This window comes from Poecilia reticulata, linkage group LG1 (genome assembly GCF_000633615.1).
Source record: "Poecilia reticulata strain Guanapo linkage group LG1, Guppy_female_1.0+MT, whole genome shotgun sequence".
NCBI lineage: Eukaryota > Metazoa > Chordata > Actinopteri > Cyprinodontiformes > Poeciliidae > Poecilia > Poecilia reticulata.
Genome location: NC_024331.1, coordinates 390650 through 406039, shown reverse-complemented (window position 1 = coordinate 406039; position 15390 = coordinate 390650). Strand labels below are relative to the sequence as shown.

Sequence of the window (15390 nt, the reverse complement as noted above, 5' to 3'; positions counted from 1 at the left end):
TCCATTACAATAAACAATCCAGAGTTACTGAATGAAAACTTCCTGATAGCATGGAGGCTAGCTGATTACTGCTAGTTCTGAGTGGCTGTTTCTGACTGAGCGGAGTAATTATGCAGAGCAGCAAATAAGCAGATCCATTACTTTTTTAGAGATTATCTGTCTCATGTTAGGACAGCGACAGTTTTAATACGTATGTAAAATTAATTTCTTTAGGTTAGATGCTGCAGCTTTAAACAGGTTCAGTGTGAGAGTCACTACCAGGTGGAGCAGAAGCGGCGCTCCGTCTGTGAAATATTACTACCTGTAGTACTTAGCAGCGGTTCAACAGCAAGAGCAGAACCTGCGTCTTACATCGCAGCTCGAAGACTTAAATAATTTTGCGGGTTATTTGTTTAGCTTTCTGACCGTCAGGCTAATAATCCGGGTGAGAGTTTGTAGCTGTGCGCTGCTTTACCTGCTATCTGATCCTCCATATGTCTTTTTTACTGCAGTGAGCCTCGATGTAGCCAAACTCCGTCAAGTATGGCATTGTTTTTATGCCATATTAGATTCGTTGTGTTGATGCATTTTGACGTGCTTCAATTTTCCGCCGCAACACGCAAACTTCCCCATTCACTCAATGCGTTATAGTTCCATATCGCTTAGGATTTGTTGCTGCGCGTTTGCGCAGTGTAAAGGAAAGAGGAGACCAGCTGCACAGGCAGGCTGCGAAATGAGATGCAGGTGATCGGCAACAAGAGCCAATGACCGCCGATCACCAATCATGCACTTTTTCACGAAAATCGGCCCGATTATGATCGGTGACCGATCGATCGGCACACCTCTAATATATACACACCTTGTCATTACAGTAATTTATGTTCACAGTACTCGAAAAATTATTCACATCCCGTAAGTGAATAACAACCAAACATTTGACTTAATTTTAAATACTTTTTTTGGTCATAAAACCACACAAATTGCAGCAATCAGAAGGTGAATAAAAATGTTGCATGGTTTATATTTTTTATTACAAATACAAATCTGAATGCCATGCATTTGTTTTGAAATGCTTGGCCCCACTGACCCAAGTGCGACAAGGACAAGCAGGTATAGACGATGGATGGATTTAAGTTAGTGCTTTAACAGTCGAGGAGGTTGGATACAAATGCACAACACACTAGATTTTATTTCCACTTCCCAGGTCATGCATATCCTCCCACGACCCCCCAAAATAAATCAATAATCAGATGTTTTTTTCTTTCATTAACCCTCGCATGATTTTAGTGCAATACTCAGGAGGAGAATGAAAAACATCACAGTCGGACAGAAAAGAAACAGGGGGTTTCTTTTCTGTCCGAAAAAAACCCCTCTTTTTTTCTCCACTCTTCACTTTGTTTTGGTGTCTACAGAACATAACATTGAGCACTTAGCTCCTCACATAAAAATTGTGCAAACCAGATATACTGCATTTGTTTGCCATCAGCTATCAGACCGTCAATTTTCGAAACCACACACACAAAGAAACCTGTAAAAGCGCACACTGAGTGAGTGCGGCCCGTCACCATATTGCGCACAGAGTAAAAATCACGTGGGGTCTAAATGACCCCATCTCTTCAGACCATTTGAGGGTTAATCTGTAGAGAGAATGCTTTCATTGATTCAATTTTTCAGCTGGTACTTGCCGATCACAGGTAAAAGCTGACACAAACTGATCTGTTCTGTGCAATTATCTTCAAATTAATTCAGGATCTCAACCAGTCCATTAAAATAAAACCTGACATGACCCATAATTAAATTCAGATTCAGGGCTGTTACCGAGGTGTGAAGACAATTGAACTCGGCGCACAGGCAGAAAGAGGTAATAAAGAAATAACAAAAATAAATGGGAACATGGTGAAAAGTGCAGATTCAGGAGGCAAGAAAATTGTTCATGTTTATGTTCACTTCAATTTCTTCTCCAGACCAGCTGCACAACCGAGTACAACACCACACCTTTCTGAACTTTTGCTTCCATTGTTTTACCTCTGGACTGTCTGGACTTTCAATACTGACTTTAACCTCTAGAAAAATACACTGGGAATTAGATGACTAAATCTTCAAAGTTCTTATCTATTACCGAAGGTTGTATTTAGCCTCCATGGGAGTTCAAAATAATTCACAAAATGCTGGAAAGATTTATATCACTACTGCACCTGCATTTTGTGGATATTAAATCCTGCCACAGTGGAGCTAAAGCTGGAGGTAGTAAAGGATTGGGGTCAGAATCCGGAATGTATAACCCAGCCAACATGACATAGTACCAATCACCAAAACCTTCATTAGCAAACAGAGCAGTAGAAGATTTCTTTCAGATGTCTGAGGAGGGACTCTAGTCTGGTTCACTTAACAAAAACTCTGTCGTCTTGGTTCCCTTCTAGTAAATGGGCTGCTAGGGGCATCAGCTATCGCCATTGTTTTTCTGTAGAACAGAGGTCAGGAGACAGGCCAGACAATTCTACAACCTTCATGTGGTTCTTTGTCAGTTCTGATTTGGTTAATCTTTCTTTCTCCACTCTTCACTTTGTTTTGGTGTCTACAGAACATAACATTGAGCACTTAGCTCCTCACATAAAAATTGTGCATGTGCCCAGATATACTGCATTTGTTTGCTACATGGGCGTACTGAACCAAAAGGGCTGTAGTGAAACTATCTGGCCCCAATACATGTCCTGTTACACTCCAACTGAAGCGGGTTCATTCATTTTTTTACGTAAACTTAGAAAGGCAGTTGTGTAAAAAAAAATAATGAAAATATGCACATTACCACAAATTTAATCCAACAATTTCCTGTCTGATATGTATCGGACAGGAAATTGTCCGATAATATGATTATTATAATCATATTATAATCATGAATCCTGGGAAGGTTGCCAATCATTTAGCACAAACATAAAAACACAGCTTTGCTCCAGCCCTTTCTTTTAAATATCTAAGATCTGAAGAGGATGAATATTGGTAGTAGTATTTTAGCTTTGAGCTGGGATCAAGGTCCACTAAAGCTGCTTCCACAGAAACACAAAAAAGGGGAGTGAAAACAGAAAACTGAAGACTGAACAACAAACCAGTATCAGCTCATAAGAAAGGAAAGCAAGATAACAAAAAAGAAATGGAAGTGTCTACAGTGGTGAATTTTTGCTCTGCTATTTGCCGCCACCTCATTGGACCAAAGGACTAATTCAATTATTTAATGAGAGGAAAAGGGATAGCAGGAGGGAGTGGGCAGTAGGGCTAAATTGTACAATATTAAATTCTGGCAGGCACAAGAAAAGCAATCCCTGTTGCTTTATGTTATGCCTCTAAAATGAATAAACGCAAACAAATCTAGTTGAAAGATTAATTAGTTCCTTAAATATTATAATCCTTTATCTTTCAACCCATAATATCTATTGCCATTATGGACAAAAATATAATAGGAGCAAACTGTAGCTGAGGTGAAGGGAAATTCTAGTTGATGTAAGATAAGAAACAGCTGTGATCACTCATGACAAGCCTTATTGAGCTCTAAATATGAGACCAAAGGCCAACCTAATTATTGAGAGGTTGCAGCACTGTTTCCCAAGGGTAAACTACACCACACACCTTCAATAAATGAAATAATAATTCTAGAACACTGACTCTCTGATAAATGGAACTAATACATAGAAATCAAATTAAATCTGAAATTAAACAGCAAGTTAGGAAATACAGGGACATTTTCACAAGAAATAAAATGTTTTTCAGGCTGTTTGTCATGAGCATTGCCTCATAAGACTGAGGATGTTTAACATATTATAATCATTAAGCTTCATCAAAACAGATCAGTACCGGCGTGTCCAAAGTATGAAAGACTCCCAACCACAAACAAAGAATGGTACAAAGTTGCCCTGCAAACACAGGTGGTTGGTGCAGATGGCGACTTTTTTCATAACTAGAAAAACAAATGTCCTTACATATTGACATGAGAAATGTTAGGGACCCGAGTAACTCCCCCCTTACAAATCATGCTTTTTTATTATTATTTCGTATTATATGGGACCATAAAGACAAAACACAAAAGCAGATCTGGGTGCACTCAAATTTGCATTTAATAAAAAAAAGAAAAAAAAATCAATCAGAAAATATGTTTTGTTAATACTGTAAGGCAAACCATCAACTGTGTAAGGTATTGTAGTTTAGGAGTGTGGCCTGAGCTACTAAAATCAATTTCATGATCCACCAAGATGTGGACAGTTATGATGCAACACACCCAGGTCTTTTGGCTCCAAAGGAAAAATGAGTTGAAAAGAGCCACACCATTTGCAGGCTGAGTAAAACTAAACTAAAATACAACAAACATGAGGAAATACCTGACACATGTTACACTGAAGATGAAGGGAAAACAGTTCAAGGTAGTCCTGCCAGTAACAATCAGGCTTTTTATCACACTTGTAAAGTCAAAGCTTCCTTTTCACCAGAAAAGATTAAGTTAATTTTAAAGTTTTTTGCAACTTGTGAAGGACTTGCAACAATAAGGAGCTGGTCAAAACCAGAGATTTCACGGTATGGATGTTGAATGAATGTTGAATGTTAATTCAACTTTGAAGATAATTGACAGAGATTTCCACACATTACAAACAACAAAACAAAGACACAGGACCACCAACAGGTAACTGAGCTCTAACATGTGATCCATTGAGTTCGGGTCCATGTTGCCTAGCGGATCCTGATCACGCTCCATCTGCTGATCACGCTCCATCTGCTGTGGGACTCAGAGCTAATTTGGCTTTAGTTGAAGATTACTTTATAGAGATTTTGGATTCACTGTTTATTTTCCTCTTTGTGTGATGTTTTTCATCTTCATTTTTAGTTGAACTAGATGTCTATCAAAAATATCTACTCACTATTTTTTTATATTGCAGGTTTTTGAATTGTACTCAAAGTGCTGATTGCACCTGACAATTTCTTTCTAGTATGCCTCTAAATAAATGGGTAGGAATTTATTCTACAGCATTTCATGTTTAGAAGCACCTTGAATGTGATCAGATCTATGAATTATGTTTGCTGGTTCGTACATCTGTGAATCAGAGCTTGGAAATTTCAACATGTTTCTATCAGTCAGCTCAAGACGTGGTTCTGACATCATCAAGTTAACTGCTTAATTAAAAATAAAAACAATTTCATCTACATTAAACGTCACAAAGTCAACATTGTATCTGGGTCCATTTGTGCCATGAACTGTAAGAAAATATTGGGGAAAAAACACATAAAAAGAAGATAGCTAAAGTGGCATATGAATCGTCTCACAGCAGCCAAGTTTATTTTTAATCCAACATGTCTGGGATGTTTTTTCGTAATCTCAAAATAACTAAATCATATCATTAAGAAAAAAGTCACATACAGTATCTAAGCCTCTTGTGGCTTCCCAGAGTAAGCTCCAGACACAATGAATTGAGATGAGCTTAAACTCTTTCCAGCATACTCATTTCCTGTTAGTTTTTCTCCTTTATGCCTTCTTCTGCCTTGCTCTGTCACTTTGATCCTCCCCTTTGGCTACTCTGAGAAACAAAGTCATTATGAGCTGCTGTTGTGCTGCTGCTGGAGATGGAAAATCTTTATATTTTCAGAAAGTGAAGGGAACCAAGCTTCTATATTCTTTGACTAAGCATCCAAATGATGCTGCTTTTTCTCTTAACATCGCTAACACACAAAAGTTTCATGTGCATGTACCCGCTAACACAAACGAACAACATCTGCTTGTTAAGTTCACACACCGACAAAGTTCCTTTTGTTCCGACCTCCACTGCATGTGTGATGGGCGGAGGATAAAATAATGAATCATTCCCTCTGTTAAAGTATTGTTTGACAAATGAAAATAAATGATTATTGTGAAACACAAACATCTCTGTGACATATGGAAGCTTAGAGTTGCTCTGATAAATAAAAAAAAAGAGAATTTCCTGTAAGGCCTTGCTGCTCCTCTGACAGTGCTCTTCTCAACACTCAACTCCTCAGCAACAAGAAACCGAAATATTCACTGTCTCTCTTGTCACTCCTCTGCACAGATCACTGCTTCTGTTTGATCAATCTGGGCTTCATGTGGTCCTGACAGTGGAAGAAAGGAGAGTTCTAATTCTCCTCATCCTGCCTGTCCTCTTAAAGCTGCTGGCTATCACAGCTGATTCGCGTCCATCTGTCACAGGCCGCAGAGCTAATTAAAAATGACAGCTCGCACTTCTCAGCCTGGACTCCGGGTCACAGCCAAAACACATAGCAGTGTCTGCGGCTCTGAGATGTCCAACAGAATCTACGTATTCAACTTTCAGAGGCCGTGTGGAAATATTAAGAAAAGCGTGAAAAATATTTTAGAAGTGGACGGAGAAGAGTGGCAGAGCTGCAGGGAGAGAGCAGCAAACATGAAGATTCTCACTGGATGAAAATCTTGAGACAAATACCACAGATCTCATATCACGGTATTTATACCATGATCTAATTAGCTAAAATGAGCTTGTTCAGATGGGTGGCTGGAATCATCCTTATAAAGCAGGGAGAGGAGCTGTTCAGTGGGCAATGGAGTCGGTTGAGGTGATCAGGAATCTGATCAGGTTCTCCCTCTGGAGGGACTAAACATCCCCTCTCGTCTGGGAATGCTTTGGGTTAAAAGAAGAAAGACAAACAGATGGGTGGATGATCTAATTGTATATATATATTTAGTTTTTTGGTTTGTTTAAAATTAGTTGTGGTTTCTATTAAAGATACTTAGAGGTGCATGGTTCAGAAATTACAATATCATCAAAAAGTTATTTTGCATCAGGATTAAATAGTCAAATGTAATATTTAGATGTATTACACAATTTGAAGTGTTTATATTGTAAATATTTTGAGTAAGAAAAATACATTTGTACATTAGATAAATAATATTTAAAATATTGAAATGTCCCTATAATGGACAGTATTCAAACATTCAAACAGTTGGCTGGGGCTCTTTTTTCATGAATTGCTGCATCGGTGCAGCATGGCATGGCGGTCAGCTTATGGTTCTACTGAGGTGGAATAGAAGCCCAGGTTGCTTTGATAGTTGCCTTCAGGTCACCTTCATCGTTGGCTCTCGTGTATCATCTTCCTCAGCAGCACCTTCATCATTGGCTCTCGTGTATCATCTTCCTCAGCAGCACCTCTCAGACTCTCAGCACGGCTCAGATCAGACTAACCAAGCACAGCACCACCATGGTTACTGAGGTAGCTTTAATTACCTTTGGCAGTGTGTGCAGGTGCCATCCCTGGTGGGAAATGAAACCAGGATCTCCATACGGGTTCTCAGCAGAAGGAAGCATGAAGTGCTCTAGAATGTTTGGTAGACAGTTGGTGTGACAGTGGATTCCAGAAAAGCCAGTGAACAAATACCAAAGCAGGGAGAGGAGCTCATGTTCCAGGGTCTCCAGGGAATGACATGGATGACATGAATCTAGAACAGGGGTGGGCAACTCGAGGCCTCGAGGGCCGGTCTCCTGCAACTTTTAGATGCATCTCTACTTCAACACACCTGAGTCAATGATAATGAGGTCATTAGCAGGACTCTGGAGAACTTGACTGCACTTAGGAGGTGATGAGCTATTGGATTCAAGTGTGTTGGACCGGGGAGATATCTAAGAGTTGCAGGACACCGGCCCTCGAGGATCAGGATTGCGCACCCCTGCTCTAGAAAGTCATCAGTGGTTGGAGAAAATTTACAAAGAACTTCAAGGAACTTATTCTGTGCCTCTCTACTCTTCCTCCAGATTCTATTACCTTAATTTAAACAAAAAAGAAGCAATACTTATTTTCACCTGAAAAGAGGTCTTTGGGCCTCTTTGCAAAATTTCAGGCTTTAGTTATTCCTCCTTAGTCCATGTAAGACACTGCTGAAGCTGAATCCTGTCCATGGGGGGAAACCCACATTCTGGATGCGACCAGTGTGTGATTTTGAAGTACTGACTTCAGGAGGACTTCAGCAGGAGTTTTCTTGTGAATCTTCCCCAAACTTCTGGAGCTTTGCTTCATGATGCTTTCTGGGCTGCAGTTCTGTCTGTTGCTTCTACATCTTTTTCTAGCACATTTTTCTTTTGACTAACACACACCCACAATCTCTGTTGCCTTACCTTCATACAATAAAGGCACCTAACAATATAATGTATTAATATTACTTTTCTGTAGGCTGAAAATTTTGTCTTCAGCTGAGCTTCCTTTCCCCTCACCTTCCCCAATCAGCTCCTTCAGACTAGCAGCAATTAGCAAACACCTGGTGGGACTGTGTGTCTGCTGACCTGATCATAGAAACTAAATGCGATCATAAATAGTCAATTAAAATACATGTCCCGATGAGTCTTGTTTGTCAGATTAATTTTGAAAATAACCTTTAAGTAAATTTTAAAAGTACTTTTCATGAAGCCCACATTTCTTTCTTTAAAAATGTTTTCTACTTTTTTACTTGCAAATGTCTTTTTTACTGGCAGAAAGTGGAATATCATTATAATTAACCAAAATCAAGACTTTAAAATATCCATCTGTGTGTAATTATTTTTATAAAGTGTTTCACTTACAGTTCCAATAATAAATGGACTTTTCCATTTATGTATGTATTCATTCAATACATCAATAGTCAGATGTATTGAATGAATCTCTAAAACACTCCTAAGACTGGTTGTAAACAGCTTGGAGAAACTTTGTTGTGATGACATACTGAAGGAAGAGAGTTGGAAAGGGCAGGATGTTCTTTAAGAGGCAGAGACCAATTTCAAGGCAATAGATATAGCTATGATACGTAGTCATCATAGCTATGACTATGATGACTAGGCATCATAGTCATGCGTAGTCATGACTTGTGCGACTGATATCGCACCCTTGTGCGATAGCCGCACAAGGGTGCGAGAAACGTTAAAACGTAGAGGACTATGGCAAATGATACATGTTTTACGTGTGTGGGGTCGGTTGCATTTCTACATACAAGGGTTAAGCTTTTTTTGACAGCATTTTCATAACAACTGAAGGTGACACGGTTACTGGATTGTGGTATAAAATAACAATATATTAATCACTTTGCGAGTCATTCATGAAAATTAATAAAAATAAGAGGGAAGATAAAATATTAGAGATGTGCCGATCAGGTTTTTTCCTGCCGATTCCGATTCTGATCACCCATGAGGGTCGATCACCGATACCGATCACCGATACCGATCACATAATTTTTTTAATCATAAGCACTACCGGTTACATTATGTGGAAAAAGGAACCATGAATTCATCTTAATTTAGACAAAAACTTGTTTTTAATAACTTTTTCCAAGAAAAAAACAAAACAGGCATTGTGCAAATTGTACTGCTATTAGTAATGCTACCTTCAACAGACTGAAAACATATGATGGCTCTGAAGAGGTTAAATAATGCAAAGTGTCAAAACCTCTCAACATTGCCAAAAAATTCAAGTATAAAACTTAACATTCAAAGGCAAATACAGGATCCATTACGATAAACAATCTTGAGTTAATGAATGAAAACTTCCTGATAGCATGGCAGCTAGCTGATTACTGCTAGTTCTGAGTGGCTGTTTCTGACTGAGCAGAGTAATTATGCAGAACAGGGAGGAGATCGATTACTTTTTCAGAGATTATCTGTCTCATGTTAGGGACAGCGAAAGTTTTAATACGCATGTAAAATTAATTTTTTTTTAGGTTAGATGCTGCAGCTTTAAACAGAGGTTTGGTGTGAGAGTCACTACCAGGTGGAGCAGAAGCGGCTCCGTCTGTGAAATAGTATTACCTGTAGCACGTAGCAGCTGTTCAACAGCGAGAGCAGAACCAGCGTCTTACACCGCAGCTCAAAGACTTAAATAATTTTGCGGGTTATTTGTTTAGCTTTCTGACCGTCATGCTAATAATCCGGGTGAGTGTTTGTAGCTGTATGCTGCTTTACCTGCTATCTGATCGCTCCATATGTCTTTTTTACTGCAGTGAGCCTCGATGTAGCCAAACTCCATCAAGTATGGCATTGTTTTTATGCCATATTAGATTCGTTGTGTTGATGCATTTTGACCTGCTTCACCCCACGTGCTTCAATTTTCCATCGCAACACGCAAACGTCCCCATATAGTTCCACATCGCTTAGGATTTGTTGCTGCGCGTTTGCGCAGTGTGAAGGAAAGAGGAGACCAGCTGCACAGACAGGCTGCGAAATGAGATGCAGGTGATCGGTTTGTATCATCGGCAACAAGAGACCGTGATCGGTGATCACCGATCACACACTTTTTCACGGAAATCGGCCGATTATGATTGGTGCCTGATCGATTGGCACACCTCTATAAAATATATACAGTATTTGTAATGAATCTCTGAGTTTTACTTTTTTAAGCGAATTCTTCCAATAAGCGAACATTTTCATTATATTGTAATCTATATTGATGTACGCCAAGTTTCAAACTAGTGTTAGTGTGAAATTATTTACTGTGATTTTGTATTTATTAAGTAAATACAAAACAGGTTCCCTGACCTTAGCCAGCTGACCATCAGAGTACAAAAATAGGTGGGGGAGGGGCAAGCCTCACACAGAAGTTAATCCTTCCAGCTCTTTGTCTGGCATCTAATAAAAGGATTTAAGACTGCAGGAACAGTGCGGTGGGAAATTGTAGCAGGTTGGAAGCAGGAGCTTTGAAAACTCTTGGCCTGTCTTGATATCAGTTGGAGTGTGACTTTGGAGATGACATCAAATATTCACTGCATTGTCTTCCACCACGCATAAGCGTGCTCAGAGACGCTCAAGCCGAACTGAACCGGCCTTCAGAAATGTCCAAGTGCATATCTACATGTTACATCTACATGTTACACCTCTGAAGTTAGGCAGTTTATTCAGGAAAACAAGTTCATGGTTTTTGAGCCACATTTGAAGCAAGAAAGAAACAGCAAAAATAAGAGACTATGCAAGTAAGAGAACCAAGTAATATGAAGAATAAATTAGAGGTAGAAAAGAGTAAGTTAAAAGACGCAGCAAAAGCAAGAGATTGGTTGACACATTTCTTGCTGAGACAAGAGGGGAGTTGTGAAGAAAACTGCAAATTAGTCTTTTCAGTGCAGTGTTTCAGGAAGTGTTGAGCATGAATCATGGTGTGTCAGTGGCTCCAAGCAAATCAGAAGGAGAATATTTCATTTCCATCTACATGAATGTCTACATCCTGATCACATTAACACTACAGATGGAAAACTAGAAATTCAGTTTTTTCTATGACTTACTGAAGGTCGGGTTTTGGAGGCAACAGTTTAAGCAGACATACCCAGACCTCCCTCTGATCTGCTACTGTATTTCCTCAAACTCATCTCAGAGAACTATGAGGCATTCAAGAGTTAATTTAATTTACAATAAAATAGAACTTCTTTTCATTGGCACTAAATCAATACTAAGTAAACTACATAACTTCTCCGTTCTGGTTGATAACTTCTCCATCTTTCCCTCCCCTCAGGTCAAGAGTCTGGCTGTCATCCTTGACAGCAGCCTCTCTGTCACCTCCATGTCAATAGTATAACTTCATCTGCCTACTTCCAACTTTGAAATATTAATTGTCTCCGTCACTCCACTCCACTGCTGTTCTGGTCCACTGTCTGGTCACTTCCCATTCAGATTACTGTAATTCTCTTCTTTTTGGCCTGCCACAGAAAACCTTCCATGAATTACAACATATTCAAATTCAGCTGTCCATGTCATCACACCAACCCCTCAATCCATCACATCACACCTGTTCCACAACAGCCCCTTTGGCTTCCATCTCATATCGCAACAACTACAAAATACTCCTCACCTTCAAAGCTGTCCACAACCTCACCCCCTCCATATCTTTTGGACCTCCTTCACATTGCTACCCAGCTCAGACAACAGATTTGATGCATACCTGTCAAGTTTTGGATTTGAAAATGCAGGAAAGTTTTTGATGGCCAGTGCTACTGTAAGAGTGGGGTGGGGCACAGAACGTAATTATTCTATTATATGGGGAATTTACGGAAACATACTAATAAAAGAAGGGTAAACACGGTAGTTTTCTGGCTAAAGCGGGAGACTTGACAGGTATGCGTCAAATGCAGTAGTAGAGTGGTGAGGGAGACGCAGAGGACCCAGGTTATGGTGAGAAAGAAATGAAGATTTAATGAGGTGTACAAAAATCCAGGCAGCACAGGCAATGAGCTCAGAATCTGGTAGCAACTGGTAATCCATCCATCCATTTTCTTTACACCCTTGTGCCTTAGTGGGGTCGGGAGGGATGCTGGTGCCTATCTCCAGCTGACGTTCCGGGCGAGAAGAGGGGTACAGCCTGGACAGGTCGCCAGTCTGTCGCAGGCAACTGGTAATAGGTACTCAAAATGGGAACAATGACGACAGACTTGACTCGACTAGACAACTGGACAAGGAACAAGAAACACAGGTGGCACTAAATACACAGAGGGTAATCAAGGAAATGAGACACAGCTGGGAGCAATCAAAGAATAGACATGGAGACTCAATAGACACAGAAACCTAAACAAACACAGAAAAAACAATCCATACAGTATGATCTGCTGACCAATAAATCCCCATACATATCTTCACTTTCTTAACTCAACTATGTGTTGACCGATTTTCATAGTTCTTTGGCATCTTTCTCTGCCCAGAGCTCATTTATTTTTATACGTTTTTCCTGGTTTGGATCACAAAAATTAATACAACTTTCATGAGTCACATGGCTGAAGGCTACTGAAAATAAGTTGCAAGAGTGATATATTGCCTTAACATGAAATGTGATCATTTGATTATCAATATTTGGCCACCTAAAAATGAAAGAAATGATAAAAATAGTCTGTTGGCTTAAACCTAGTCCACAAATTTAGCATTCTCACGAGATGTTTTCTTTTGTTTGTTTTATTTTATTTTATTTTTTGCAGTGAAGCAGGTCAAGGCTAAGTAAATATACTGCTCTGGCAGTAAACAGCTTTTCAATGCATACAGATTTTTTGAATGGACACACAATTGCAGTTCATCATCAGTGAGTTCTATGAAGTCACATTAAGGTGACAGAGGGGGAACTATTCAGTTTTATCCATATATAACAGCAAAGTTAAAACGATTCAGACTGTTCTAAAGAGGTTATACACATGAAATGTGTATTGACAGTTACTTTTTCACTTTTAGCAAGCAGTGATTGCACTTAGTGATAAGTTGGTTATCCCCAGTTAGGAGAACAAAAATGAGAAAAGGACTCGGTTTCAGCACTTTCACTGAAGAGTGATTTCAAAATGGACACACACATTCCAAAACTTCACCAAAAAACCTTTCACAGCAGGATATTTTCTCTGTCAAGATTACCTTCATTATTAAAACACTGTGGTTATAATTCAGAAAAAATATATATGTGCGGCAACTAAGAAATAAAATGCAAATTGGAGACATTTCAAAAGGAGCCAGACAATGGCATCAGACAAAAGACTGCAATAAATCTATATGAGACATCTAAGGACCCTGCACGTTTCTGTTGTACTAATTCATACAAAATAACATCTTCCCTGCAAATGAATTCACTTACTAAGCTTCTAGATTAGGTTTAATCTTAGTCAATTGTAATGAAAATGGTCAGTTATCTAAACAGCTTATTATTCATGACAACTGCCATCCAACAACTTCCAGAGCACAGTAATTAATACAGAGCTGAGGGATGAGAAAATTCAGATTTTATCTAAAGCTATGTTTTGTTAGATGCAAAGAGCACTCAAAAATATGCATGTCAGAGTAAAATTGTTTTAATTTCATTTGGGATTAATAAAGTCTTTTTGAAGTGAAGTTTTTAATTTTTGAATTTAATTGAAAAGCAGTATGAGCATGTGCTGCTGAGTGAGGAAGGAAGGAGTTAGATAAAAACAACTTACAATCGGTTGTTGGGGATGATTTTATGTCCGTCTTTGTACCATGTTACCAGGGGTTGGGGAAATGAGTCCAGCGGAGGTGGGCTGATGATGACGGCTCGGCCCTGAGTCGCTGTCTTTCTTTGCTCCCCAAAAGTGAAATTTCTCAAAACTTGAAAAAAAACAAAAAGAGAAAGGGTTATATCACAATTCATTTTACTTGACACTGATTCGCTGTATCCCAATGAGTGAAGATAAGGATGATTGGAGATGTTAGTTGTGCTAAAAAATTTTCCAGTTTGTATTATTGCATATTAAGGTATATTTTGTGTTTGACCAATTAGAATAGGCAGTTATAAACATAACTGCCTACATTACATTAGACATAACTGTCTAATGTATTTAGAATCCACATTCTAAAATCATTATTTTAGGAGGATTTTAAAATGTGAATTTCCTTTTACCACACTCAAAGTGCATCAGCAATGCCACACAGTTGCTCTCAAAGCCAAAGCCACTTTGGCACTCCATAGGCAGTGAAACATCAGACTAAGTCTGTCTGTCATTTTGTATGTTAAGAAAAAAATGAAAGAAGAGTGGCATAAATAAGCCCCATCGATATAAATAATTTGCTTGATCAGTTAAAGTCAATTCCGTTTATTTTTATAGTACCAATTCAGGGGCACGGTATAAGGGGGGAAAAGTGATGACAATTCCAGGGGCCCTGACCAACAGGGGGCCCTCCGCAATTTAATTATTTATTTTTTGTTCAAAGAAATAAAAAGAATAAAAAAATTGGGGCCCTGTCAATTACAAAATTAATCATATTGTATTTTCAAAGATTGTTTTTAGCAGTTAAAATTTAATGTTCCCATTCCCAGACCAAAAAACACACATCCATATTTGCCCTGAACCCCTTGGAGTGCTTGAGAGTGACGCTGTTAGCAACAGTCAGTAGGAAACAAGAACGATTGTGGCAGTTACTATGCTGCTAAGAAAAGTTATAAAATCATGTTTTCAAAAAAAAGAGAGAAAAAGGCAAGAGTTTTATAACTCAATTTATAACCGAGTTTTTCTCCAAGAGAGGTGGGTAGACTGTGCGAGATCATCAACCATTTAGCATAATTAGCTTAGCTACAAACTACTGTTTGCCTCCTTTTCACTAGCATTTAACAAATTAAGGAAAATTACCAACATATTTAACTTTCCCTTGTACCTTTTACCACTTAACAATAATTGAGTCAGTCAGCAGCAGTTATAACCCATGTCCCTCCTGACCTGTTCTCTCCTAAGTGAAATTAAAGCTGCAGTATGTAACTTGTATATAAATATTTTTTTCACATGTTTTTTAAAACTGTCATTAAGGTAATTTTATTTATATAGCACATTCTCAGCAACAAGGCAATTCAAAGTGCTTTACATTAATTAAAAAGAAAGAAAGAAAGAAAGAAAGAAAGAAAGAAAGAAAGAAAGAAAGAAAGAAAGAAAGAAAAAAAGAAAGAAAGAAAGAAAGAAAGAAAGAAAGA

General features: G+C 38.7%; 1 protein-coding gene across 2 annotated transcripts in view; it reads right to left on the bottom strand.

Moving 5' to 3' along the window:
- Positions 1–15390, bottom strand: part of LOC103462363 (protein sidekick-1) — a 620157-nt gene that overhangs the window by 274913 nt on the left and 329854 nt on the right. For both annotated transcript variants that reach the window (XM_017305208.1, XM_017305213.1), the window contains one exon: positions 13889–14036. In XM_017305208.1, the coding sequence (XP_017160697.1) occupies positions 13889–14036 (148 nt within the window). The remainder of the gene's footprint in view (positions 1–13888; positions 14037–15390) is intronic.